We start from the raw sequence: 25,226 nt of genomic DNA on the forward strand, positions 1-25,226 counted from the left end.
AAATATTCTAGCTTTACTGTGGTCTGTATGAAAGAGTCTGCTCCAGACTCCTATAGCAGAGGGATTATCTACAGGAAGAACAAACGGATTATCCTCTGAAATTCAGGATGCCAGATCCTTCTCTGCCCTGACATCATCTGTCGGAAGGCCCCAACTACATTATATATTCGCCCAAACCCCCCGAAATCAGTGATTTCATGCAGCTTTAGTCTTATGTGTATGGGAGTCTTAAAAGGTAACTTATTGGATGCTGCCTCTGGCTAAGCCTAATAGACCTTCATACATTGCAGGCCAAAATTCCAATGCTTTTGCATTTGGATTTCATGTATTTTTCTCTGTACCCAGACTCGATCATGTATTGTACAACTTCTTGTATATACCTTTTTTGTTATTTATTTCTACCTTTTTGATTTCTAGTACATTGATGAAGGTCATATAGACCGAAACGTCACTGTATGTACTGTACCTTATTAAAATCACTATCTGCATTTGGAATCCACGTGTGTGTGCCAAGTTTATATATAGAACTGTCACAGATTGGGGATCCTACCTGTGCACCACATTTTAGAGTTGTGCCATCGTCTATTCCAAACTCCAATATTAGGCACATAAGAATTGTTGTAACTAGGCCCCCTCATACTATCAAGCATGTAACAACCCTGCTGGCATCACTGCATGGCCTCCCATCCCCCGCACACCAACTTACTTTCTGCTTCAAGCCATGCTGTGAATTCAGTCTGTTGCCAGCTCTGTGCCTCTGCTCTCCTGTATGTTTCCTGACTGTGTGTATAGGGAGGCAGCGCCTTAACTCTCTGGTTCTTATGCAGTCAGGGTGCACCTGGCTAATGGGTCCATGACCAATCACCGTGAGCCCTGGACTATTTAACCCTGCCACAACCACTGGAACATTGCCAGAGCAATGTCTAATCTCAGTTAGTATCTTGCTGCTGAGGAAGCCAGGCCCTGTTCTGTGTATTTCCTCCTTCTCTGGAGGAATACTTCTTGTCTTGCCTTGTACCTTGTCTGCCTGCCAGGAGGCTGAATATCCTGACCCTTGAGTCTTGGTTCCAGTACCTTGTCTGTACTCTGTCCTACCTTAGTCTCCCTTTCTCCTTGTCCGTGGCTTCCTTCCTTGCTGTATCTTTCCTTGTGTCCTCCCTGTCTGTGAATCTGCACCCTTGCAGCTCCGTCTGTGAATCTGCACCCTTGCATCTCTGTCTGTGAATCTGCACCCTTGCAGCTCCGTCTGTGAATCTGCACCCTTGCAGCTCCGTCTGTGAATCTGCACCCTTGCAGCTCCGTCTGTGAATCTGCACCCTTGCAGCTCCGTCTGTGAATCTGCACCCTTGCAGCTCCGTCTGTGAATCTGCACCCTTGCAGCTCCGTCTGTGAATCTGCACCCTTGCAGCTCCGTCTGTGAATCTGCACCCTTGCAGCTCCGTCTGTGAATCTGCACCCTTGCAGCTCCGTCTGTGAATCTGCACCCTTGCAGCTCCGTCTGTGAATCTGCACCCTTGCAGCTCCGTCTGTGAATCTGCACCCTTGCAGCTCCGTCTGTGAATCTGCACCCTTGCAGCTCCGTCTGTGAATCTGCACCCTTGCAGCTCCGTCTGTGAATCTGCACCCTTGCAGCTCCGTCTGTGAATCTGCACCCTTGCAGCTCCGTCTGTGAATCTGCACCCTTGCAGCTCCGTCTGTGAATCTGCACCCTTGCAGCTCCGTCTGTGAATCTGCACCCTTGCAGCTCCGTCTGTGAATCTGCACCCTTGCAGCTCCGTCTGTGAATCTGCACCCTTGCAGCTCCGTCTGTGAATCTGCGCCCTTGCAGCTCCGTCTGTGAATCTGCACCCTTGCAGCTCCGTCTGTGAATCTGCACCCTTGCAGCTCCGTCTGTGAATCTGCACCCTTGCAGCTCCGTCTGTGAATCTGCACCCTTGCAGCTCCGTCTGTGAATCTGCACCCTTGCAGCTCCGTCTGTGAATCTGCACCCTTGCAGCTCCGTCTGTGAATCTGCACCCTTGCAGCTCCGTCTGTGAATCTGCACCCTTGCAGCTCCGTCTGTGAATCTGCACCCTTGCAGCTCCGTCTGTGAATCTGCACCCTTGCAGCTCCGTCTGTGAATCTGCACCCTTGCAGCTCCGTCTGTGAATCTGCACCCTTGCAGCTCCGTCTGTGAATCTGCACCCTTGCAGCTCCGTCTGTGAATCTGCACCCTTGCAGCTCCGTCTGTGAATCTGCACCCTTGCAGCTCCGTCTGTGAATCTGCACCCTTGCAGCTCCGTCTGTGAATCTGCACCCTTGCAGCTCCGTCTGTGAATCTGCACCCTTGCAGCTCCGTCTGTGAATCTGCACCCTTGCAGCTCCGTCTGTGAATCTGCACCCTTGCAGCTCCGTCTGTGAATCTGCACCCTTGCAGCTCCGTCTGTGAATCTGCACCCTTGCAGCTCCGTCTGTGAATCTGCACCCTTGCAGCTCCGTCTGTGAATCTGCACCCTTGCAGCTCCGTCTGTGAATCTGCACCCTTGCAGCTCCGTCTGTGAATCTGCACCCTTGCAGCTCCGTCTGTGAATCTGCACCCTTGCAGCTCCGTCTGTGAATCTGCACCCTTGCAGCTCCGTCTGTGAATCTGCACCCTTGCAGCTCCGTCTGTGAATCTGCACCCTTGCAGCTCCGTCTGTGAATCTGCACCCTTGCAGCTCCGTCTGTGAATCTGCACCCTTGCAGCTCCGTCTGTGAATCTGCACCCTTGCAGCTCCGTCTGTGCATCTGCACCCTTGCAGCTCTGCCTGCACGGCTCTCTAGCCGCTCTGCCTGCACGGCTCTCTAGCCGCTAAGCCTGCACGGCTCTCTAGCTGCCCTGCCTGCCCGGCTTCCTTGCCACCCAGCCTACTCTGCACTCCTGCGGCTCTGCCTACTCCACACTCCTGCCTATATCCATACCTGCACCACCTGTGTGAACAGGTCCAAATCCTGGTCCCGCATACACCACTCCCTCCTGCCTGCACCTGCTGTGTGAACAGGTCTCTACCTGCCCCTTCTCATACCACGCCCGCCTGTCCTGTGTCTCCAAGCCGTGCCTGCCTGTCCTTGTGTCTCCAAGCCGTGCCTGCCTGTCCTGTGTCTCCAAGCCGTGCCCGCCTGTCCTTGTGTCTCCAAGCTGTGCCTGCCTGTCCTGTGTCTCCAAGCCGTGCCTGCCTGTCCTGTGTCTCCAAGCCATGCCCGCCTGTCCTGTGTCTCCAAGCCGTGCCCGCCTTGCCCTGTGTCTCAGCCTGCTTGTCACTCGCACCTGTCCAGGTGTCCTGTTCCCGAGTGGGATCAGCAGCCACAGCCAGACACCACCCTGGAGTGGCACCCGGCAGCTACCTGCCGCACAAGCCTGACCTCACCATCAGAGGCTCCAGTGAAGACCGAGGTAGCTGCCGTAGTTGCGCCCCTTCCAGGGTAGTCTAGTTTGTGGCACAGTGGGGTTAGTGCCACTCAGCCAAGGCGCGAGCGTGACAAAGTACTTGGGGGAGGAGGGCATTCAGCCGAACTCTTGTCACACCTTCTTAGATGCCATGTTTGCTTTTGACAGCAGCAAGTGGTGAATCATAGAATCATAGAATGTTAGAGTTAGAAGGGACCTCCTGGGTCATCTGGTCCAACCCCCTGCTCAAAGCAAGATTCACTAAATCATCCCAGACAGATGTATGTCCAGCCTCTGTTTGAAGACTTCCATTGAAGGAGAACTCACCACTTCTCGTGGCAGCCTGTTCCACTCATTGATCACTCTAACTGTCAAAAGTTTTTTCTAATATCTAATCTGTCTCCTCCCATTCAGTTTCATCCCATTGCTTCTAGTCTTTCCTTGTGCAAATGAGAATAAAGATGATCCTTCTACAATGTGACAGCCCTTGAGATATTTGTAGACAGCTATTTAGTATCTTCTTATTCTTCTTTTTTGCAAGCTAAACATTCTCAAATCCTGTAACTGTTCCTCATTGGACATGGTTTGCAGACCGATCACCATTCTGATCGCTCTTGTCTAAACTTGATAAAGTTTGTGATGTCTTTTTTAAAATGTGGTGCCCAAAACTGGACACAGTATTCTAGATGAGGTCTGACCAAAGAGGAGTAGAGGGCAATAATACGGGCAGCACGGTGGCTCAGTGGTTAGCGCTGCAGCCTTGCAAGCGCTGGGGTCCTGGGTTGGAATCCCACCAAGGACAACATCTGCAAGGAGTTTGTATGTTCTTCCTGTGTTTGCGTGGGTTTCCTCCGGGTACTCCGGTTTCCTCCCACATTCCAAAGACATAATGATAGGGAATTTAGATTGTGAGCCCCATTGGGGACAGTGATGATAATGTGTGCAAACTGTAAAGAGCTGTGGAATATGTTAGCGCTATATAAAGATTATTATTATTAATAATGACTTCACATGATCTAGACTGTATTCTTCTGTTAATACATCACAGAATTGTATTTGGCTTTTTTGCTGATGTATCACACTGATGACTCATGTTCAGTATGTGATCTATTAGTATACCAAGTCTTTTTCACATGTGCTGTTGCTTAGCCCTATTCCTCCCATTCTGTATATTCTTTTTTCATTTTTATTGCCCAGATGTAGTACTTTGCATTTTCCCTATTAAAACCCATTCTATTAGTTGCTGCCCACTGCTCCAGTTTATTTATAACTTTTTCAATCCTTTCTATCTTCTCTAGTATTAGCTATCCCTCCTAGCTTTGTGTCATCAGCAAATTTAATCAGTTTTCCCTCAATTCCTTCATCTAAATCATTGATAAAGATGTTGAACAATACAGGGCCCAGGACAGAGCCCTGTGGTACCCCACTTGAGACATTCTTCCAACTGGATGTGCAGCCATTTACGACCACTCTTTGGGATCAATCAATAAGCCAGTTATGAATCCACCTAACAGTTGACTTGTCCATTCAATATTTAGTCATTGTTTCAATAAGGATTGTGTGAGATACTTTGTCAAATGCTTTGCTGAAGTCAAGATATACTATACAGCATTTCCCTGATCCACCCAGTCAGTGATTCTGTCATAGAACAAAATTAAGTTAGTCTGACATGACTTATTAGTTACAAACCCATGCTGACTCTGCTTAATCACTTCATTCTTATCCAGGTACTTGCATACATGCTGTTTAATAATTTGTTCAAAGATCTTTCCTGGTATAGAAGTCAGACTCACTAACTTAGTTTCGTGGGTCCACCTTCCCGTTTTTGAAGATAGGAACAACATTTGCTCTTCTCCAGTCTTCTGGGACTTATGTTCTCCAAGAATTTTCAATGATTTTGGAGAGTGGATCAAAAATTTATTCTGCTATCTCCTCTTGTACTCTGAGGTGTAATTCATTTGGACATGGAGACTTGAATTCTTTTATGTTAGCTAAGTGTTTCCTCACTATCTTTCTCTTTAGATATCCTGGATTCTTCTATTCTCTTAATAGGACAGTGAAGATCAGTTGATGTTACATTTCCTTTCTGAGAGAAAACAGATGCAAAATAGGAATTTAAAAATTCGGCCTTCTCAACATCCTTTCTTACCATTTCATCATTTTCATCCTGTAAAAATCCTATAGCATTTTTGACTTTTCATTTACTTTTCTTTTACTTGTGACATATCCCCCAAATCCTTTTTTATTGCTTTTGACATCTCTTGCAAGCCTTAATTCATTGTCAGCTTTAGTTAGTCTGATTCATGCCCCGCAGGTTCTGCAGACAGCATTATATTCTTCTTTAGATGTGCCTCCCTCTTTCCATTTGATAAACATTTCTTTCTTCCTTTTTAGCATGTGCTTAAGTTCTGTGTTCATCAATCCTTGTTTCCTTAAATGCTTCTTAATCTTCCCTCTTTTTGAAGTTGTTAACGATTGTGCTTTGAGAATCTCATTTTTCAAGATTTCCCATCCTTCCTGGACATTTTTTCCTTAAGGATATCCAACCATTGGATCCCTCCGATTCTCTTTCTGAGTCCCTTAAAATCTGTATTCTAAAATCTAACTTTGAAGTCTGAGTCTTCACAGGTCTTCCTCCTCTTGTTATCCAAAATTCTAAAATAGCATGGTCGCTACCTCCTAGGGTCCCAGCCACTTTTACCTCCTCAACCATTTTGTCACTGCTTATAAAGATTAGATCCAAAGTAGCAGATCCCTTTGTTTTCTCCCCTACCTTTTGGAAAATAAAGTTGTCAGCAAGAGAGGATAAGAATTTCCTTGACCTGTTAGTTTTGCCTGAGAGAGATTCCCAACAAATGTCTGGATAGTAGAAATCTCCAATGACAACTATGTCATATTTTTTGGAGAACTTGACCATTTGATGCATAAAGAGTTCATCCATATCTTCAGCTTGCACAGGCGGCCTGTAGTAAATGCCTACAATGGTGTCCTTTCCATTGTTCTGTCCTTGTATTCTTATCCAAACAGTTTCCACAGAACTCCCTGTCTCTGAAGCTTCAATCTCTGTGCAGATATATGCTTTTCTAACATACAATGCGACACCTCCTCCTTGTTTATCAAGTCTATTTCTTGCAAATAAGTTGTATCCTTCTAGTCTTGTATTCCAATCATGAAACTGCCAGGGTTTTTGTTGCAGCCGCACCTGTGCCGTCCCTGTGGTGTACATCTATGTTCTGGGGCCTAAAAGGGTTAATTTGTAGAAAAAAGTTTCACTTGTTAAAAAATAATAAAATGTGTCTTCTGTAGGGATGGGCGAATCTACTCGTTAGGACTCGTTACTCTGCGAGTAGTAGGGGACTCTCAGGAGTTGGTACTCTGTGAGTTTCCAAGCGATTACTCGCACAGTAACGAGTCCAATGCAAATCAATGGCAATCATAGTTTTTTCAGAGTTTAATACAAGCAATCCTAGTTTCTTAGCGATTTTGTGTCCCGCTGTCAGCAGCGAGTCTTAGCGAGTCTAGGACTCCTATATACTGTATTCGGGACTCGCAGAATACAGAATATGTTAATTTTCAGAGACAGCCTAGTTTGTTAGGTGAGAAAACTGTGAAGAGCACTACTATGATTGGCTGCTGTCCATCGTGATGCCTATGTCATGTATCACAGGCAAGGCTGTATATAAACCCTGCCCCCGCCATTTTGGGCACATTCCTGTGACGATCTGAGCAGGGCTGTGGAGTCGGAGTCGGTGCTCATTTTGGTGGAGTCGGAGTCGGAGTTGGTATAAAATGGACCGACTCCGACTCCTAAAATATATAATTGGGTACAGTAATTCAATGCAGGATGTGCTGAATATTCTTTCATAGGAGTTTGGGAAAGTTATGAAATGTCCTATAAATGGCTGTTCTATTCCTGATCTAAGGCTACATTCACACACAGCGTTTTTCCTGTGTTTTTTGAGGATACGTTTTTCAGCTGCAAAAGCTGATCATCTTTTTAAAAAACCGCATCACCTGAAAGGTTTTTGAGCTCATAGATAATGTTTTCAATAGCAAAAGCAGATTAGAAATCTGCTCTATCTATCCATTTATCCATATCTGTCTATCCATATCGTATCTGTACCAAAAAGAATGAAAACCGGGTAGTACACCAATATATATTCTGTTCTATCTAAATATCTTGATTATTGGATCATAAAAATGATTAAATGTCTGAGGTTCACATTGTACTACAATAAATTTTTCACTTAAATATAAGCAATATGAGTCGGAGTTGGAGTCGGAGTCGGTGTAAGGGAAATTGAGGAGTCGGAGTCGGAGTCGCAGGTTTGGCTTACCGACTCCACAGCCCTGGATCTGAGCTAGTGCAGGGCGAGTTGGAGACATAGAGCAGATCTAGGGACTGTTAGTCAGTGTAGGACCTCAAGATTCCTCACATATAACACAAAAGTTCTTTTCAGAACTACCAGGACGGAGGAGTACTGTAGAGGACTGTAGGCAGGGAGAAAGGCAGGAACAGCCTTACAGTGCATACAGCACCATCCTCAGAGCTTAGCTTACTCACTCAGCTTCCATCAGAGCTGAAATCAGAAGCATAGCTGAGCAAATTTTCTTTTTTTTTTTCCACCAGATATTATTGGGATCATATTTACCCCTGCAGCGTTATTGTTTCTGTGGCAGACCAGTGCGTTGCTGCTATCTATCCCACCAGCTAATAGCACGCACGCTGCCTGCTTGTGTGCACTAAACAATTTTTTTCAGGGAGAGTGCGTCGCTTCTCTGCTAAGTTACAGCACGCACTTCACCCCAGAGCGGTGACGCAGACAGCACCACAGTCTACATTGGTGACTGCCTTTGCACACTAAACAATTTTTTTCAGGGAGAGTGCGTTGCTTCTCTGCTAAGTTACAGCACGCAATTCACCCCAGAGCGGTGACGCAGACAGCACCACAGTCTACCTTGGTGACTGCCTTTGCGCACTAAACAATTTTTTCAGGGAGAGTGCGTTGCTTCTCTGCTAAGTTACAGCACGCACTTCACCCCAGAGCGGTGACGCAGACAGCACCACAGTCCACCTAGGTGACTGCCTTTGCGCACTAAACAATTTTTTCAGGGAGAGTGCAGGGCTTCTCTGCTACCAGCTAATAGCACGCACGTTACCTTCCTGCTGTGCCAATACGCATCACTAGCCTTGATTGTCCTCCTATTAGCAAGTATTAACTGCTAATTATTGTTCAGATTATTACAGCTAACATCTGTATTTCTCAACAATGTCCCATAAAAAACAAGTTCCCAAAAAAGAGGTTGCAAAGGGACGAGGTCGTGGACTTGGCAGTCATGCACAACAAGGCACTGGTACAGGTAGACAGAAGAAGATTGATAGATCGACCTTTCTTCTGTCTAAATTTCCCAGTACTGAACCAAAACGTCTCTTAAGGCCGGAAGAGCAAGACCAGATTACATCTTGGATGGCTGAGAAGACCTCAACCACTGGTTCTTGCAGCACACAATTGTCCTTGACAACTAGGTCTAGTGTCACTACAGACAACGCAGGGTCATCCAATCCTCAAACTCTTCCTAGTTCCTCAACCCATCGGCAGACAGAGGAATATTTTGACCGCGAATTTGGTCACTCTGATGATTTATTTGCTTCTTACCACCCCCTGATTGAATCTGGAGTTACTTTGTCACTGCCTGACAAGATACTTGAAGAAGACGTAAGGTCTATTCATGGACCAAGTTTGGAATCACCTCTTACTGTAGAAAGCCACTTTCACCAAAGGCATACAGCGTCTCAGGAGGTTGCCGACGACGATGATGATGATGAGACACTCATCTCATCTGGCCAGCCTGAACAGTCACGTTATCCTGAAGACTTTGAAGAGGAAGGGGTTGATGATGAGACCACAGATCCAACATGGACTGTTGGAATGCATAGCCAACAGAGCAGCCCGGAGGAGGAAAGTGGCTATGTACCACCGCCAAAAGCACCAAGGCTTACTACTCCTTTCTCCAGAAGGCAAACTGTGACAACAGTTGCCCAAATTGTGTCAACTGTTGCCCAAACTGGACCAACTGTTGCCCAAACTGGACCAACTGTTGCCCAAACTGTATCAACAGTTGGTGTTGGACAGAGGTATCCTCCTGTGCCTCCAATACAACATAAAGGACGAAAAGCCATTGTGTGGGAATTTTTTAAGGATAGCCCATCACTACCAAATGTAGTGATCTGTAACATCTGCTATGCAAGGCTAAGCAGAGGCCAGGGAAAAGGAAACTTGAGCACCAGCAGTATGCGTAAGCACATGTCTGTTAAGCACCCAACTCAGTGGTCGGCCCATCAGGTTTCAAAATCAGTGGCTTCTGATCCCAACACTTCCACTCCACCTCAGATCCTTCCTTCACCATCTAGTGTTCATGCAGCAGGTACTGCTCAGACGTACTCCTCCGAAGCTGCGTTACAAGACAGACATGACAGTAGTCAAGCCACTTGTCAGTCTGCACCAAACGTGCAGTTGTCTGTGCCACAGCTGTATGAGAGGCAGCGGAAGTTCCAATCGACGCACCCATTTTCTCAACAAATGACGGCTCAAATTGCTAAGTTGTTAGCTGTCGAAATGTTGCCGTTTAGGCTTGTGGGAACAGAGTCTTTTCGGGAGTTGTTGGCTGTGGCAGCACCACGATACTCTGTTCCCAGCCGGTACTTTTTCTCACGTTGTGCCGTCCCCGCGTTACACCAGCACGTGGTAAACAACTTAAAGCGTGCACTAACAAATGCTGTGACCGGCAAAGTCCATTTAACTACGGACACGTGGACAAGTACTTGTGGACAGGGCAGATACATATCACTAACGGCTCACTGGATCAACCTGGTGGAGAGTGTCCCAAATTCTAAAAGTGGACCATGTTAGATCCTACCAACTCCACGAATAGCGGGCACAACATCATTCCGGGTGTCCGCCTCATCATATACGTCCACTACCCAATTGGCTTCTTCAACTTCCTCTGCCACTGCTGACTTGCCCGCAATATCACATCCAAGTTGGGAGCTTTGCAGTAGCGCTTCAGCAAGGAGACAACAGGCTCTTCTGAAGTTCATCTGTCTAGGTCACACACCTCACACTGCAACAGAGCTGTGGAAAGGTCTTAAGCAACAGACTGATGAGTGGCTGGTCCCACTGCAACTCCAAACAGGTCTTGTTGTCAGCGATAACGGTCGAAACCTTGTGGCGGCACTGAAGCTTGGGAACATTGTACACGTACCTTGCATGGCTCACGTGCTGAACCTAGTAGTTCAGAAATTCCTTAAAACATACCCCGAGTTATCTGACCTACTAGAGAAGGTGAGGAGAATTTGCGCCCATTTCCGTCATTCCTCCACGGCGGTTGGAAGTCTTTCTGCCCTTCAAAACCAATTGAATTTGCCCAAACACCGGCTAATTTGCAACATGCCCACACGCTGGAACTCTACATTCCATATGATGGCAAGGTTGAATGAGCAGCAGAGGGCAATAGCGGAATATCAGCTGCAACATGCCCGTCACACCGGAAGTCAGACAAGACACCTTAGTGGTCTGGAGTGGGTCTGGATCGCTGACATTTGTGAGGTGCTGGAGAACTTTGATTACTGCACCAAACTTGTCAGCGGTGATCAGTCGATTATCAGTCTCACCATCCCCATGCTCTGTCTGCTCAAAGAATCCCTCATGAATCTGAAAACAGAAGCTTTAAGGGCCCAGCGGATGGCTATGGAGCCAGATTTGAATATCGCTGATCCTAGCCAGCCAAGCCAACATCAGCAGGCAACATTGGGTCCGGAAGAAGAATGCGATGAGGGTGATGAGGATGAAGATTTCTTGTTCCGTGGCACTGATGTGAACCCTGATGGTACTCCCAACCCCAGCTTTATGTCGGTACAGCATGGGTGGGCTGAAGAGGAGGAGGAGGAGGCGGAGACAGATTTAGAGGCCATGATGCATAGTGCCCATCATTCGGGTGAAACCGAAGAGATGAGTCTTTACAGCTTAGCACACATGGCTGACTTCATGTCTCAATGTCTGTCCCAAGATCCACGCGTCATTAACATCTATGACAGCAACCTCTACTGGTTGTCAACATTTCTGGACCCACGCTACAAAGATAAATTTCCATCGCTGCTGTTGCAGTCACCAAGGGGCTTAATTATGGATCATTTCAAGAGTCTTGTTGTACAGAATTTGATGACAATATCACCGTCTGACTCCGCTATACACCGAAGTAGCAGCAGTTTGCAACAGCAGCAATTGGTTGGGACACAAACGCCCACAATGTCAAGAAGAGGTGGGGGTAAGATGTCCACCAACTGGGCGATGTTCAACAGACCTTCCAATCAGCAACGCAGTGTGCCTGCGGTCACCTTGAGTAGGAGACAAACATTGTCAAACATGGTGAACGAGTATGTCAGTGACAGTACCAGCTTCCTAACCGACCCGTCTGTACCCTTTAATTACTGGGTTTCCAAGCTTCACACTTGGACAGAGCTGTCTTTGTATGCCTTGGAGGTGCTGGCCTGCCCAGCTGCTAGCGTGACATCAGAGCGTGTTTTCAGTGCTGCTGGGGTATAGTCACTGAGACAAGGTCACGCCTTACTACAGAAAATGCCGACAGGCTGACTCTCATTAAGTTCAACAAGGACTGGATATCATCACAGTTCCTAAGCCCTCCAGACGACAGTACCCAAACCTAGGGTAACATAATCATGATTATTAGGATTGTGAGATTGCGCTTTTAACATTATGCCCTTTTCTGACTGGAAATATCTCTATGTCCCTCATCTCAGTCGCTTTGATTAGTAATGTTCATGCAACATTTGCTGCATTATAACACAAATACACAATCAGTTTGATTCATTTTACTTTACAAGTGCATCAACTTGTGAGGATTTTTCAGAGTTGTGTATTTGCATTAAATTCCATACAGCCCCTTGGGCTAATTTTTCCAGGCACCAAGCCTATGCCTGCATAGTGGGCACTTCTCTTACTGCAAGCCAGTATTTAGTATGGGCCACGCGCCCTGCTTTATTTAAAAAATTTTCCTCAAGCCCCTTGAGCCAATTTTTGGAGGCACCAAGCCTATGCCTGCATAGTGGGTATTGCATGTACTATGCTCCCAGTACAAGCAAGTATATTGTATGAGCACTAGGGACTGCAGGTCCGTGAATGTTTTATACATTATTTCAATAGCCCAGAGGGGGCATTTCCCTGGGCGAACCCACCTAATGGAATGTTCATGGATAACCAGTGTTGCCATAAATACTATATCTGCTAACCTTAGCAAACATCACACAACATGGTCCTCCTGATCATCAATGGTTTTGGGGGGTAATACTCCATGTGGTAATGTAAACAATACACATCATCAAATTAGTTGCTCAACAGTTGCCAAACCACAACTAACTGTTTTGATTTTGGTTGGAAAAAAGGCACACATGTCCGCCCAAATTATGTCTTTCACCATGAACTCGCATGTGCATTTCGGCAGGGGTGCCAAACACTTTACTCTGACGTACAAAATTTGACAAACCATCTGCACATTGGGGAAGCACATATTCTGGGGAAATACATACATCAGTTTGGCTATGTGGACATGTTGTGGTGTTGGACTGGCAACATGTCACCAAATGCAGCTAGGCCCTCAGCATTCCTCTTACACTGTATCTCTAAGTCATTGGCCCGAATATGCACCCGTATGGCCTGGCCAGCCTTACACTTTACTTGTTGACTCATGCGTTGTGCCTCTGTCCAAGCGCTTCGTGTTGGGTCTCAAAAATGGCTAATGCTACGGTTACATTTGCGTTTACAATTGCAGATGCCGTTCATGTTTTTTTGAGAAAACACCGGTGTTGACCTATTGGAGAAAAAGTATAATTTGGAGAATCTACCCGGATCTGATTTTTGGAGTTCCTCGTGGTGTGGCCCCAAATAATAGATCATGATCGCCAATTCCAAATGCAAATGTAACCGCAGCCGAAATCACGCCTTCCGTGTATTACATAAACTGTCTTGCTTAAGTGCTCATGTGAAAAGTGTGTGATAGTTCAAAAAACATGTTTTGAGTGGTGTACTGAACACATGACACATACAACTGTTGTGTGGCTGGCAAAACACTTTTTTTATTTCTGTGGTTCACTTTCATGCCTGTTGGCTTTCTTTTACTTAAATTTTTTGTCTTGCTCTTTCCTTCTTTCCACATATGTATCACAATGCCACAAAAAGCCGCATTTCTTAACCGTAAAAAACAAAAAAAATTACAGAAAGGGGATAAGAAAAAAAAAAAATAAAACAAACCAAAAAATAAAGAATGTTACAGTATCTCAAACATAGACAATTAAACGTTTAATTAAAAAAACAAAAGTTTTGGACAGAAAATTCCATATGTCCATATGCAATTAGAGTACATGGTAACTTGGCCCACCACTCTGTTCCACATTGACATCCAGGTCACCCTCATCTACAGGAACATTGATCACGTTGAGCGCCTGGTGTATCTCCTCAGCCAAGGGCCTGTGATACTCTGGCAAACCTCCAACATTGGGCACATTAAGTAATGGCTGATATGGACGCCATATGTTATGTTCCATAGGGTGTCCATCCTGACTCTGGTAGCCCTGCACGGCTCTTGGTTGCCCTGGCTGCTGGCGGGTTGAAGTAGCCATGAGGTTGTGTGGTGAACGCTGCCAATCCTCAAGCATATTTAATACCCGTGTGGGGCTGTTGGGGGGCACATTTGCTTCAAGTAGTATTTGGAAGGCTGCCCGTGCATGCCGTCTCCGCTCACGTGGAATATGTGTGAGACTACCTATGAGACTGTGTGCAAAGGCAGCTGCCCACTGTACTGCGTTGGTCTCTGCATTGGATGGCCAGCCCCCCCTTCCCAGGGAGCAAAGAAATTCTCCTCAACCTCAGGGGCTACATATCTGGGGAAAGGTGCCAAGCTGGGGGTGAAGGAAACTGTGGGCAAGCTGGAGGAGGCCACAGAATCCAGACCAAATGACGAGGATGGAGCAGTGAGGCCAGAGGTGGACACAAGCGGCAAAGGAACATAGTGGCAGGGAGCCAGAGCAGGGACAGAGGAGCAAGTTAATGGAGCTGGGGTAGAGCTAACCAGAAAACTAGCTGGGGCAGTGCAGGAGGGAACTGGACCAGGACCACTGTTGGAGTTCTCAAGATCATGGCCAGAGCTAGAGGGGACCACAGCATCTTGAAAACCGGATGGCCCATGAACTGGTGGAGCTGCCAGAGCCATACCACTCACAGCATGTTCTTCTGCAGCCCGTGGTGGTGAAGGTGGTGAAGGTGGTGGAAGCTGATCAGCCACGGGTTGGTTGTCATCCGCCTGCATACCCTCCCGTGCTTCCTCCACAGGCTATTGCTGGGCTGGTCTGTCTCGTTGTTGCAAAGGTGCAACACCGGCCTCCTCATCTGCGCCTTGGCCTTGGGGAACCTCCACATCTTGGGGATTTTGCCGGCGAGGTCTATTTGTAAGCACAAAAAAAAGTCAGCCCACATTTGCTGGATTGAGATAGGAAAAACACAAGGTAAAAATTACCAACATTAATGCAAACCTACACTTACATTTACCCTTGTGTGTCCAACATAAACAAATATAATTTTGCCAGCCCTGAGTAAGGTAATGGGCCAAGTAACATTTTTAAATTAGGAACATCAGACATAGTGTCTAATCTTACAAATGTTAAAGTTATGGGCAAATAAAAATCTGACATATCCTACCTTCTAAGGCGCACAAATGGACGAAGGAATGCCAATCTGTGATAGTGGTCATAAACCCGCAACGGTGGTGCAGCTTGTGGGCCCCGGCATAACTGCCGCTCGTACTCCTTCTTATGCTGGTCATGGCAGCTCCTCCATCTCTTGATTATCATTTTAACTGCAAGCAGATAAATAAAATACAGACATCAGATTTGATCACACATTGTCAGGTATCAAACAATAGGCCCAAACATACAATAGACATGCACTTCTTGCCCTCTTTGTACCCATGGTTAAGTATACCGTACACGTACAGAGAAGGGAGAGAAGAAGGAGAAACATGGAAGGACCATTTAAAGAGAGGGGTCTGGCAAGAGAAGGAACCTGTCTGCAGTTTAGGAGAGTCCCTGAGGGAAAGGAGAGTGTCCCCGTTGAAGTGTAAAGAGGTGTAATTGAGAAGTGTAAAGAATTGAACCTCTGTAACAGGAAGGTGAAAAGAATTGTAACATCTGTGATTGTAAAAGACCCAGAAAGTCAGAGCTGAGTTACATCCGGTAAACACTGACCAGTGTGTGAGTCGCTTTTAATAAAGTAGCTGCAGCAGGATCCAGTGTGAAGACAAGTGTTGCAAGACCAATTAAGTGCAAGCATAGACCTGCATCAGCCTCCCCATCACCAACATCAAGATCCATCTACTACAACCTGCCTGGGGATCCCAGCCCTACCCAGAAAGGGCTTCTCCACCTCAGCTGCCCCTCACCATCATCCCCAGCCAGTCATAGGCAACGGTGGCAGTAAATAGCCACATTTATTCTGGGTGGCGTCCCAACAATAACTCCTAAAAACGTTTAATTAAAACATCCCCTGTAGTTATCCCCTTTGCACTGTGCATCCCCTGAGACTACAGCACGGGTCACATCACATCCCCCAGTGAAGCAGACCCCGGCCCGGTGCTGGGTACCACGGTTTCAGTGCGTCACAGACGCCAATGGTGACACAAGAAATCTCACTCTCTCCTAATCCAAAAAAGGGTACAGTAAAAGAAAATAGAAGAAATGACATCACATAACTCTTACCCATGTTTGCCTGCCCATCTTCTCCAGCGTGATCAAATAACGGGAACATACTTCTGGCGATGGACCTCCAAGCCATATTTCGCTGTCTTTCATCACCATAGCCAGGGTGGGTGGGCTGCCACAGCTGGGGCCACTCTTCAACCAGGCTGATCAGCCTCTCTGTATCACGTCTGCTACACATCTTTGGTGGGCCTGTGTGTGCAGATCTGATCGCCCTGTGTGTGCAGATCAGATCTGCCTGTGTGTGCAGAATATCAGATCTGCCTGTGTGTGCAGAATATCAGATCAGCCTGTGCAGTAAATCGGTTAGCACAGGTGACTTCCTGTTTAGCTTCTAGCCTGATGTAGAAGCGATTTTCTGTGCTTTAGGGATGAATTCTAAATCGCTAAGCTAGGGGCCACTTGCGAGAGTAAAGAGTAAAAAAAATGGGAGCACAGGAATCGCTGCAATACTCGCATCCCCATTCATTAACATTGGACTCGCTAGACTTGCAACGAATAGCGAGTTTCCGAGTCGGACTCGTTAGAGTCTAGCGATTCCGAGTATTTCAGGATTCGCCCATCCCTAGTCTTCTGCTGTTTTTTAATTTTTCCAAGAATTGTTGGAGCCAATTTTCATTTGAAACATTTTATCTGTTTTGTTCTGGCGTACTTCCTATAAAAGGAAAGCCTAAGGCCAGAAATAAATCCCATAAATCACTGTACATGGAGAGTTTGGGGTCAGATAATTTCTGTCCATGTTGTTTGTGCAAACAAAAAAAATCTTTTATAAAAGCCTCAAACTTCTGTATGTGAATCAGACATGAGATCTAACGTGACAGAAGATTCCAGTGCGGGGAAGACGGGAATATCTCCTGCAGTACTGCTAATGCCGATTCCAGTGTTGGTAAATGAGACGAGAATTAGCGTTATGGAATATGAGTCTATGAGGAACGTATTCAGCTGCCGACTCCGAGGAAGAAACTGCTTGTTGTCTGTGGCCTAAATATATAGGTTTTATTAGTAGATGTAAAGAAGAAAATTAGATACTGTAAAATAATAAATCATATGTTTCCCTTATCTCCAGTAATTGTATTATTACACAGGATTTTTAGATGTGACATTGGCTCATCTTCCCATTCAGTTCTCTACAATATCGGATCCTCTCAGTGAAGATCTTCCGTATAAGAGAATTTTCCTGATTTACCCATCAAGGATGAATATGGACAGAGACAAGATGGTGGAGAGGATATTACACCTCACCCTAGAGATCCTCTTCCGGCTTACTGGAGAGGTGAGAGATTCTGATGATGGTACATTACATCATTCTTATCTATGGGAATAACAGATGGACAGAACTGGAGAGGTGAGGACTCTGGAAATGTCTGTAGTGAGATTTAATAATGTGTCTCTCCATAACCAGGATTACACAGTAGTGAAGAAGACCTCTAGTGAGCGCTCTAAGGACCCGGAGTCTGAGAGATGGGGAAGACCCCTGAGCCCAATGATGGGGCCTCCACCTCACCCCCTGATACATGAGGACATCAATGACCAGAAGATCCTAGAACTCACCTACAAGATGATTGAGCTGCTGACTGGAGAGGTGACACTGCTGGGAATGCTGGGACATTATACAGTAATGCTATGAAGGGATCGGGGGATGACTGTATCTTTATACGTGTCAGGTTCCTATAAGGTGTCAGGATGTCGCTGTCTATTTCTCCATGGAGGAGTGGGAGTATTTAGAAGGACACAAAGATCTGTACAAGGATTTCATGATGGATGTTCCCCAGCCCCTCACATCACCAGGTAATAGACAGGACTAAATACACACTGCCTATAATTATCTGTATGTAAACAATGAATTCAGTCCCTGTATGTGTTTCTTCCAGTCCGTGATCCTGGTTGTTCAATGTAAATAAAAGATGGGGGTAATAGTTTATGGGGAAATATATTCGTGACACCACCCATGGTGTTCGGCAATGAAGGTGATAGCCGACGCTGCAAAAGAGACCGCTGGGGCTGTTGGTGAAACAGCAGAGTTGTTACAGCTCTCCACGGGCATAGCTAGGCCCCAGGGCAGTTATAGATGTTAGAGATGATGATGGTATTGTGGTGCAAGGCAGGTAACGCAGTAAATAAATCCGAGGACACAGCAGAGTGCAGTTTCCACACTTTTACTCACAGTTCTCCAGTTACATTCCCCAGCCGGGGTGCTGTGTCCTCCGGGTCGGTGGTCCAGCCAGCTCTCAAGTAACTTGTGGTGCACTGTGTCGGAACCCCCTTCAGATGTTCCTTCCCTGGCTGTCTCACTGCACTGGCTCCCTTCTCTCCTGCCCTGCGCCTTCACGCACAGTGTCCAGAGCCTTCAGCCCTGGATCCTGTCAGGCAATGAACTCTTGCTCCCCTTGATTCTATACTGCTGCCTATTCTGACTCATGGATATGTAGAACGTATGGTGCCTGGATAGACCTCTCTTTCTGGGCCCCTTCCGTATCGACCTGTACTCACGTTCATACCGATTAATCAGACAGCTTAACTCAGCCACGATCTCATGTAAGAAGACTCCAGGAAAAGAGGGATGCTTTAACTGAAATTCTTGTATTATGATGAAAGCAGCAGGTAAAAAGGAATATTCTTCAGAGGACATGTAACAGGATGCATACAGATGGAGGGACGATCACAAAATGGAGAATGAAGGAGGGAACAAACATACATCACAGGACTACAGGGAGAGAGTTGGAACAAAATACAGGGAAAGGCAAACTTCTGCCTAGCAACAGAGATGCCACACAAACAATGCAAATATTAAATGATTTCCCAAGTCGTGGGACATGACACTCCCCGTCTGAAATCCTTGGATTTCACGATGTCCATAATTCTTCGAAGTTGTTCGAACCTGAAAAACAAGAGAAAAGAGAAAAACATGTGTGCAATAATAAACATCAAACATTTTTAAAGTCCAACTCGTTGTTGTTGACCCGTAGATCACACCGGAAGATAAGTCCAAGACTATAAACCCATCTTCGGATTGGGGAAGCCAGAAACATGCCAACTCTTCCACCAACCCAGCAATCCAATGGAAAATGTCAATGTTCAATAAAAAACTGGGGAATGAGGAGGAATGCTCCCCGCCATGAGCAACGTCCAGGAGCAATGTTCAGTTCATGTGACGTCCTCTTTTGGCAGTAGCAGCACGAGATCGGTGACCGGACGGAGGAAGGTTCGGGTAGAGCCCCCTTTTGTCACCTTAACTTCTGTCTTACGAGTCTTTCCGTCCTCGCTGGGCATGACCTTGGTGATAAGACCCATTGGCCAGTCGTTACGATGAGCCTCTTTGTCTTTTAAGAGAACAAGGTCTCCTTCTTGGAGATTGGGACTGGGTGTCTGCCATTTGTGACGGTTTTGAAGCAGGTGCAAGTATTCGGTCTTCCAACGGTGCCAAAACACGTTGGCTATGTGTTGTACTTGCTTCCACTGACGTTTGTAAATGTCCTTGTTATCGAAATTCCCGGGAGGAACTGTAGCAGCTCCAATCTTCTGTGTAAGAAGTGTAGCTGGGGTAAGAATCATTGGAGAATAACAACGTGGGACTTGGAGTTGCTCTAAGAACTTCAAGGACTTCCTCCATGTCTCCCACCTTTGCTGTTTCTGAGTCGGAAGCGGGGTGTCCCAATCAGTGTTCTCGGCAGTGAGCTGTCTTAACAGTATCTTGCCTTGAATAGTGATGGATGCTACAAACCCAAGAGGATCGTAGATGCTGTTTATGACAGATAGGACTCCTCATTTGGTAAAGGGTTTGTCACAGGGCGACACTGGAAGGTGAAGGTGTCCTGTTTGATATCCCACAGTAGACCAAGGCTGCGCTGTGTGGGAGGAACATCAGAACCTAGGTTGAGGTCCTTTAGGTTCGTGGCATGGTCCTCAGATGGAAACGCGCTCATTACTTCTTGACTGTTAGAGATGATCTTGTGGAGTCTGAGGTTTGATGTGGATAGCATTTCCTGTGTCCTGGAGAGTAGGTCAATTGCCTCTTCACTTGTGGGCAAGGACTTGAGCCCGTCGTCTACGTAGAAGTTCTTCTCTACGAATTGATGAGCATCGGATCCGTACTCTCTCTCACCTTCCTGGGCTGTCCGTCTCAGTCCGTAGATCGCCACAGCAGGTGAAGGACTGTTGCCGAAGACATGGACCTTCATCCGGTAGTCTATGACTTGATTGTTGACATTGTTGTCTTTGTGCCATAGGAACCTAAGATAGTTTCTGCTGTCTTCCTTCATGATGAAGCGATGAAACATCTGCTGGATGTCGGCCATTATAGCAACAGGTTCTTGTCTGAAGCGGATCAATACTCCAAGGAGGCTGTTGTTCAGGTTGGGTCCAGTTAGTAGCAGGTTGTTGAGAGAGAGGCCTTCATACTGAGCACTGGAGTGAAACACCACTCTGATCTGGTTAGGCTTGCGAGGGTGATAGACGCCAAAGGATGGAAGGTACCAACATTCTTCTCCTTCCTTCAGTGGTGGCGCAGGTTCAGCATGATCTTTGTCAAAGATGTTCTGCATAAAGTCAATGAAATGCTTCTCCATCTCTGGTTTCCTCTTTAGGGTACGTTTTAAGGATGAGAACCTTGCAGTTGCTTGCTGCAGGTTGTTTGGCAACCTCGCTCTTGGGAAACAAAAGGGTAAAGGAGCTACCCAACTGTTGGAGTCATCTTGAACAAATTCTTTGTCCATAACCTTTATGAATTCTTTATCTTCCCTTGTGGGTGCTAACTTGTTGTCTTCACTTGTGGAATCGAACACTGTTGACCCGAGGTTTTCGTCCCAGGGCTGGAGCATGTTCATGTTGTTGAAGGATTCCTGTTGCCTCTTGGTGTTGCTCACTTTCTCTTTCACCCAGTAATGATGTGGGCATGGCTGAAAATGAGTGCTGCGACCATTTGGCAATATGTGTGTTTTGTAAGAGGAGATGTTATTAGGTCTCTTCATCTTGTGTATGCAAACATCGCCTATAATTACCCAGCCTAGATCAAAGCGTTGGGCAAATGGTGCGTCTTGTGGTCCGTTAATTTGCTGACGTACCTTGTGCAGCCGGAGAATGTCTCTGCCAAGCAGAATCAGGATATCTGCGCTGTTGTTGAGGGCTGGTATCTTGTTTGCTATCCCCTTGAGATGTGGGTGATGAAGAGCAGCCTCTGGCGTTGGGATCTCTTCTCGATTGGATGGAATCTGGTTGCACTCGACAAGTGTGGGTAAGGGTATCTCCACGGTGTTGTCGAGGGATGTCGCTATAAGACCACTGGCCCTTCTCCCAGAGACCTCTGTAACACCGCTGCAGGTACCTAAGGTGTAAGGGTAAGCATTTCCCTTTAAGTTAAACATATCAAAGAGTTCTGACCTTGCAAGTGATCGGTTGCTCTGATCATCCAAGAGGACGTACACCTTCGCGGCTTTCTCTGGGTAACCGTTGGGATATACAGTGGGGCAAAAAAGTATTTAGTCAGTCAGCAATAGTGCAAGTTCCACCACTTAAAAAGATGAGAGGCATCTGTAATTTACATCATAGGTAGACCTCAACTATGGGAGACAAACTGAGAAAAAAAAATCCAGAAAATCACATTGTCTGTTTTTTTTTTTTTCATTTTATTTGCATATTATGGTGGAAAATAAGTATTTGGTCAGAAACAAAATTTCATCTCAATACTTTGTGATATATCCTTTGTTGGCAATGACAGAGGTCAAACGTTTTCTGTAAGTCTTCACAAGGTTGCCACACACTGTTGGTATGTTGGCCCATTCCTCCATGCAGATCTCCTCTAGAGCAGTGATGTTTTTGGCTTTTCGCTTGGCAACACGGACTTTCAACTCCCTCCAAAGGTTTTCTATAGGATTGAGATCTGGAGACTGGCTAGGCCACTCCAGGACCTTGAAATGCTTCTTACGAAGCCACTCCTTCGTTGCCCTGGCGGTGTGCTTTGGATCATTGTCATGTTGAAAGACCCAGCCACGTTTCATCTTCAATGCCCTTGCTGATGGAAGGAGGTTTTCACTCAAAATCTCACGATACATGGCCCCATTCATTCTTTCATGTACCCGGATCAGTCGTCCTGGCCCCTTTGCAGAGAAACAGCCCCAAAGCATGATGTTTCCACCACCATGCTTTACAGTAGGTATGGTGTTTGATGGATGCAACTCAGTATTCTTTTTCCTCCCAACACGACAAGTTGTGTTTCTACCAAACAGTTCCAGTTTGGTTTCATCAGACCATAGGACATTCTCCCAAAACTCCTCTGGATCATCCAAATGCTCTCTAGCAAACTTCAGACGGGCCCGGACATGTACAGGCTTAAGCAGTGGGACACGTCTGGCACTGCAGGATCTGAGTCCATGGTGGCGTAGTGTGTTACTTATGGTAGGCCTTGTTACATTGGTCCCAGCTCTCTGCAGTTCATTCACTAGGTCCCCCCGCGTGGTTCTGGGATTTTTGCTCACCGTTCTTGTGATCATTCTGACCCCACGGGGTGGGATTTTGCGTGGAGCACCAGATCGAGGGAGATTATCAGTGGTCTTGTATGTCTTCCATTTTCTAATTATTGCTCCCACAGTTGATTTCTTCACTCCAAGCTGGTTGGCTATTGCAGATTCAGTCTTCCCAGCCTGGTGCAGGGCTACGATTTTGTTTCTGGTGTCCTTTGACAGCTCTTTGGTCTTCACCATAGTGGAGTTTGGAGTCAGACTGTTTGAGGGTGTGCACAGGTGTCTTTTTATACTGATAACAAGTTTAAACAGGTGCCATTACTACAGGTAATGAGTGGAGGAAAGAGGAGACTCTTAAAGAAGAAGTTACAGGTCTGTGAGAGCCAGAAATCTTGATTGCTTGTTTCTGACCAAATACTTATTTTCCACCATAATATGCAAATAAAATGAAAAAAAAACAGACAATGTGATTTTCTGGATTTTTTTTTCTCAGTTTGTCTCCCATAGTTGAGGTCTACCTATGATGTAAATTACAGACGCCTCTCATCTTTTTAAGTGGTGGAACTTGCACTATTGCTGACTGACTAAATACTTTTTTGCCCCACTGTACGTTCACCAGGCAAATCTTCACACAGGACTTGTCCCAGAGACCTTGTCCGCAGACTTCTGTGCATGAAGAAGATATTGTGGTATGACTTGCAGTTTGAGCTGCGTCCTCCCCGCCATGGCTCGTGGTGGGGAAGGAGTACGTGTAGAGTCAGGACGGTATGGGTGGAGTGCTTGTACGTGATCCTCACTGTCACACTCCATACACTTAATTGTAGTTTTGCAGTCTTTAGCAAGGTGTTCAGTAGAAGCACAACATCTGTAGCATACCCCGAACTTCTTTAGAAGTTCCTTGCGTTCTTGGAGCGGTTTCTTCCTGAAGCCGATGCACTTTTTTAAGGGATGTGGCTTCTTGTGGATGGGACACTCACGATTTGGGTTCTCTATCTTTTCACCCTTGTTGCTCTTGCCTGGGGCTGATGTTGGTAAGGGAAGAATATCCGTCTTCTTCACTGACACTGGACCCCTGCGGTTTCTGTCATTCGAGCGTGTGCTCACGTATTTAGAGGGAGGTGAAGCTGGGCCACTGGATTCTCCGTAGGAAAAGCTTGGGTCGTTCTTACGTTCTGCAATGTCTTTTATAAACTCACAGAAGTAGGAGAACGGAGGAAATGACACTTGATGGTCTTTCTTGTATTTTGACCCTATTGCATTCCACTTCTCTTGTACATTGTATGGTAGCTTGGAGATAATGGGGTTTACTCCCCGAGCAGTGTCCAGGTAGCTAAGGCCAGGTAGGTGGGTGTCTGCCTTGGCCAGCTGGAGCTCTAGCAGCAGGTCACTGAGCTCTAGGAACTTTGAACTGTCCTTGCTGGATATCTTTGGAAAACTCTGTAGTCGCTTGAACAGTGCATCCTCTATGGCTTCTGGACTGCCAAAGTTTCTCTCTAGTCTTTCCCATGCAGCCATGAGACCAGCCGTTGGATTACTGATATGTACAGACCTGAGTCTCTTGACACGCTCTGTGGATTGTGGTCCTAACCATCTGATCAGCAGGTCCAGCTCTTCCGCAGCAGTGATGCCGAGGTCACCAGTTACGGTTCTAAAGGCACTTTTCCAACCTCTGTAATTTTCAGGTTGGTCGTCGAACCTTGTGAGACCGGTTTTAGTAAGTTCACGGCGAATCATGTACCTTGCGAAGTCGGACATGTCTGTTCTTTCTGACTTAGGATGCACAATTGTAGGCTGAGCGGTGTTGTACATAGAGGTGGAGACGTCTTGGCCTTGAAACATGGGGAAGTATGGAGTGGCATATGCATTTAGTCCAGCAACTGGTTTGGTGGGTATAGTTTCTGCTACATGTGGAGGTGGCACTGTGTGGTTGTCGAGGGTATAATGACCTTGAATGGAATGCAGGATTCTGTAAGTGGATCGGCATCCTGGTGCTCTAGAGAAGCGTCAACACCATCAAGAGTGTTAGTGATGATCTGCGGTTCGCCATCTTGGCTTAGCACGTAGTCTCTTGTGCGTTCAGTAGGGTCTTCTGCCTCCATTTCACACAAACTGACGCTGTCTCTTTGACTCCCACTGACAGCCTACTCGAGTACCTTTAATTCTGCCATGGCTGTTGCATGCTCACATTCCTTCTCTAGAGCTTCCTTTTCCGCTTTCACGCGTGCCGCTTCTGCATCCATTTCTGCTCTATTTTGTGCAGCAGCTGCATCCATTTCTGCTCTTTTGTGCAACAGCTGCGTCCATTTCTGCTCTCTTTTGTGCAAAGGCAGCTTGTACCTTAGTAGTTTCAGCCTTAGCACGTGCTCTTATAAGCTGCTCAGTAAGAGTAGAATATTTTGATGAACTTGACCTAGATGAACGTTTTGAGTGCTTACACGATTTGGATGAGCGAGTTGATGCATCTGGTGTTCGTGCGATTCTAGCCTCTATCTTGGCTTTAATGTCACGTACAGTGCAGTGTCTTTCAGAATTAAGCTGCTGG

The 25,226-nt window shown here is 46.3% G+C and overlaps 3 protein-coding genes across 6 annotated transcripts in view; all 3 read left to right on the forward strand.

Annotated features, from left to right (window-relative positions):
- Positions 1–25,226, forward strand: part of LOC141047089 (uncharacterized) — a 559,273-nt gene that overhangs the window by 31,662 nt on the left and 502,385 nt on the right. The gene's annotated exons all lie outside the window — the stretch shown is intronic.
- Positions 1–25,226, forward strand: part of LOC141047093 (uncharacterized) — a 300,636-nt gene that overhangs the window by 30,712 nt on the left and 244,698 nt on the right. The window lies entirely within an intron of this gene.
- The window catches only part of LOC141047085 (uncharacterized), a 63,044-nt gene that overhangs the window by 29,931 nt on the left and 7,887 nt on the right, over positions 1–25,226 (forward strand). For all 3 annotated transcript variants that reach the window (XM_073542033.1, XM_073542034.1, XM_073542035.1), the window contains exons 2-4: positions 17,353–17,502; positions 17,632–17,811; positions 17,894–18,017. In XM_073542033.1, coding sequence (XP_073398134.1) covers positions 17,353–17,502; positions 17,632–17,811; positions 17,894–18,017 — 454 coding nt within the window. The remainder of the gene's footprint in view (positions 1–17,352; positions 17,503–17,631; positions 17,812–17,893; positions 18,018–25,226) is intronic.

Source organism: Dendrobates tinctorius, unplaced genomic scaffold, assembly GCF_039654945.1.
Source record: "Dendrobates tinctorius isolate UK_male_01 unplaced genomic scaffold, ASM3965494v1 ptg000126l, whole genome shotgun sequence".
In the NCBI taxonomy this organism is placed as follows: Eukaryota; Metazoa; Chordata; class Amphibia; order Anura; family Dendrobatidae; genus Dendrobates; species Dendrobates tinctorius.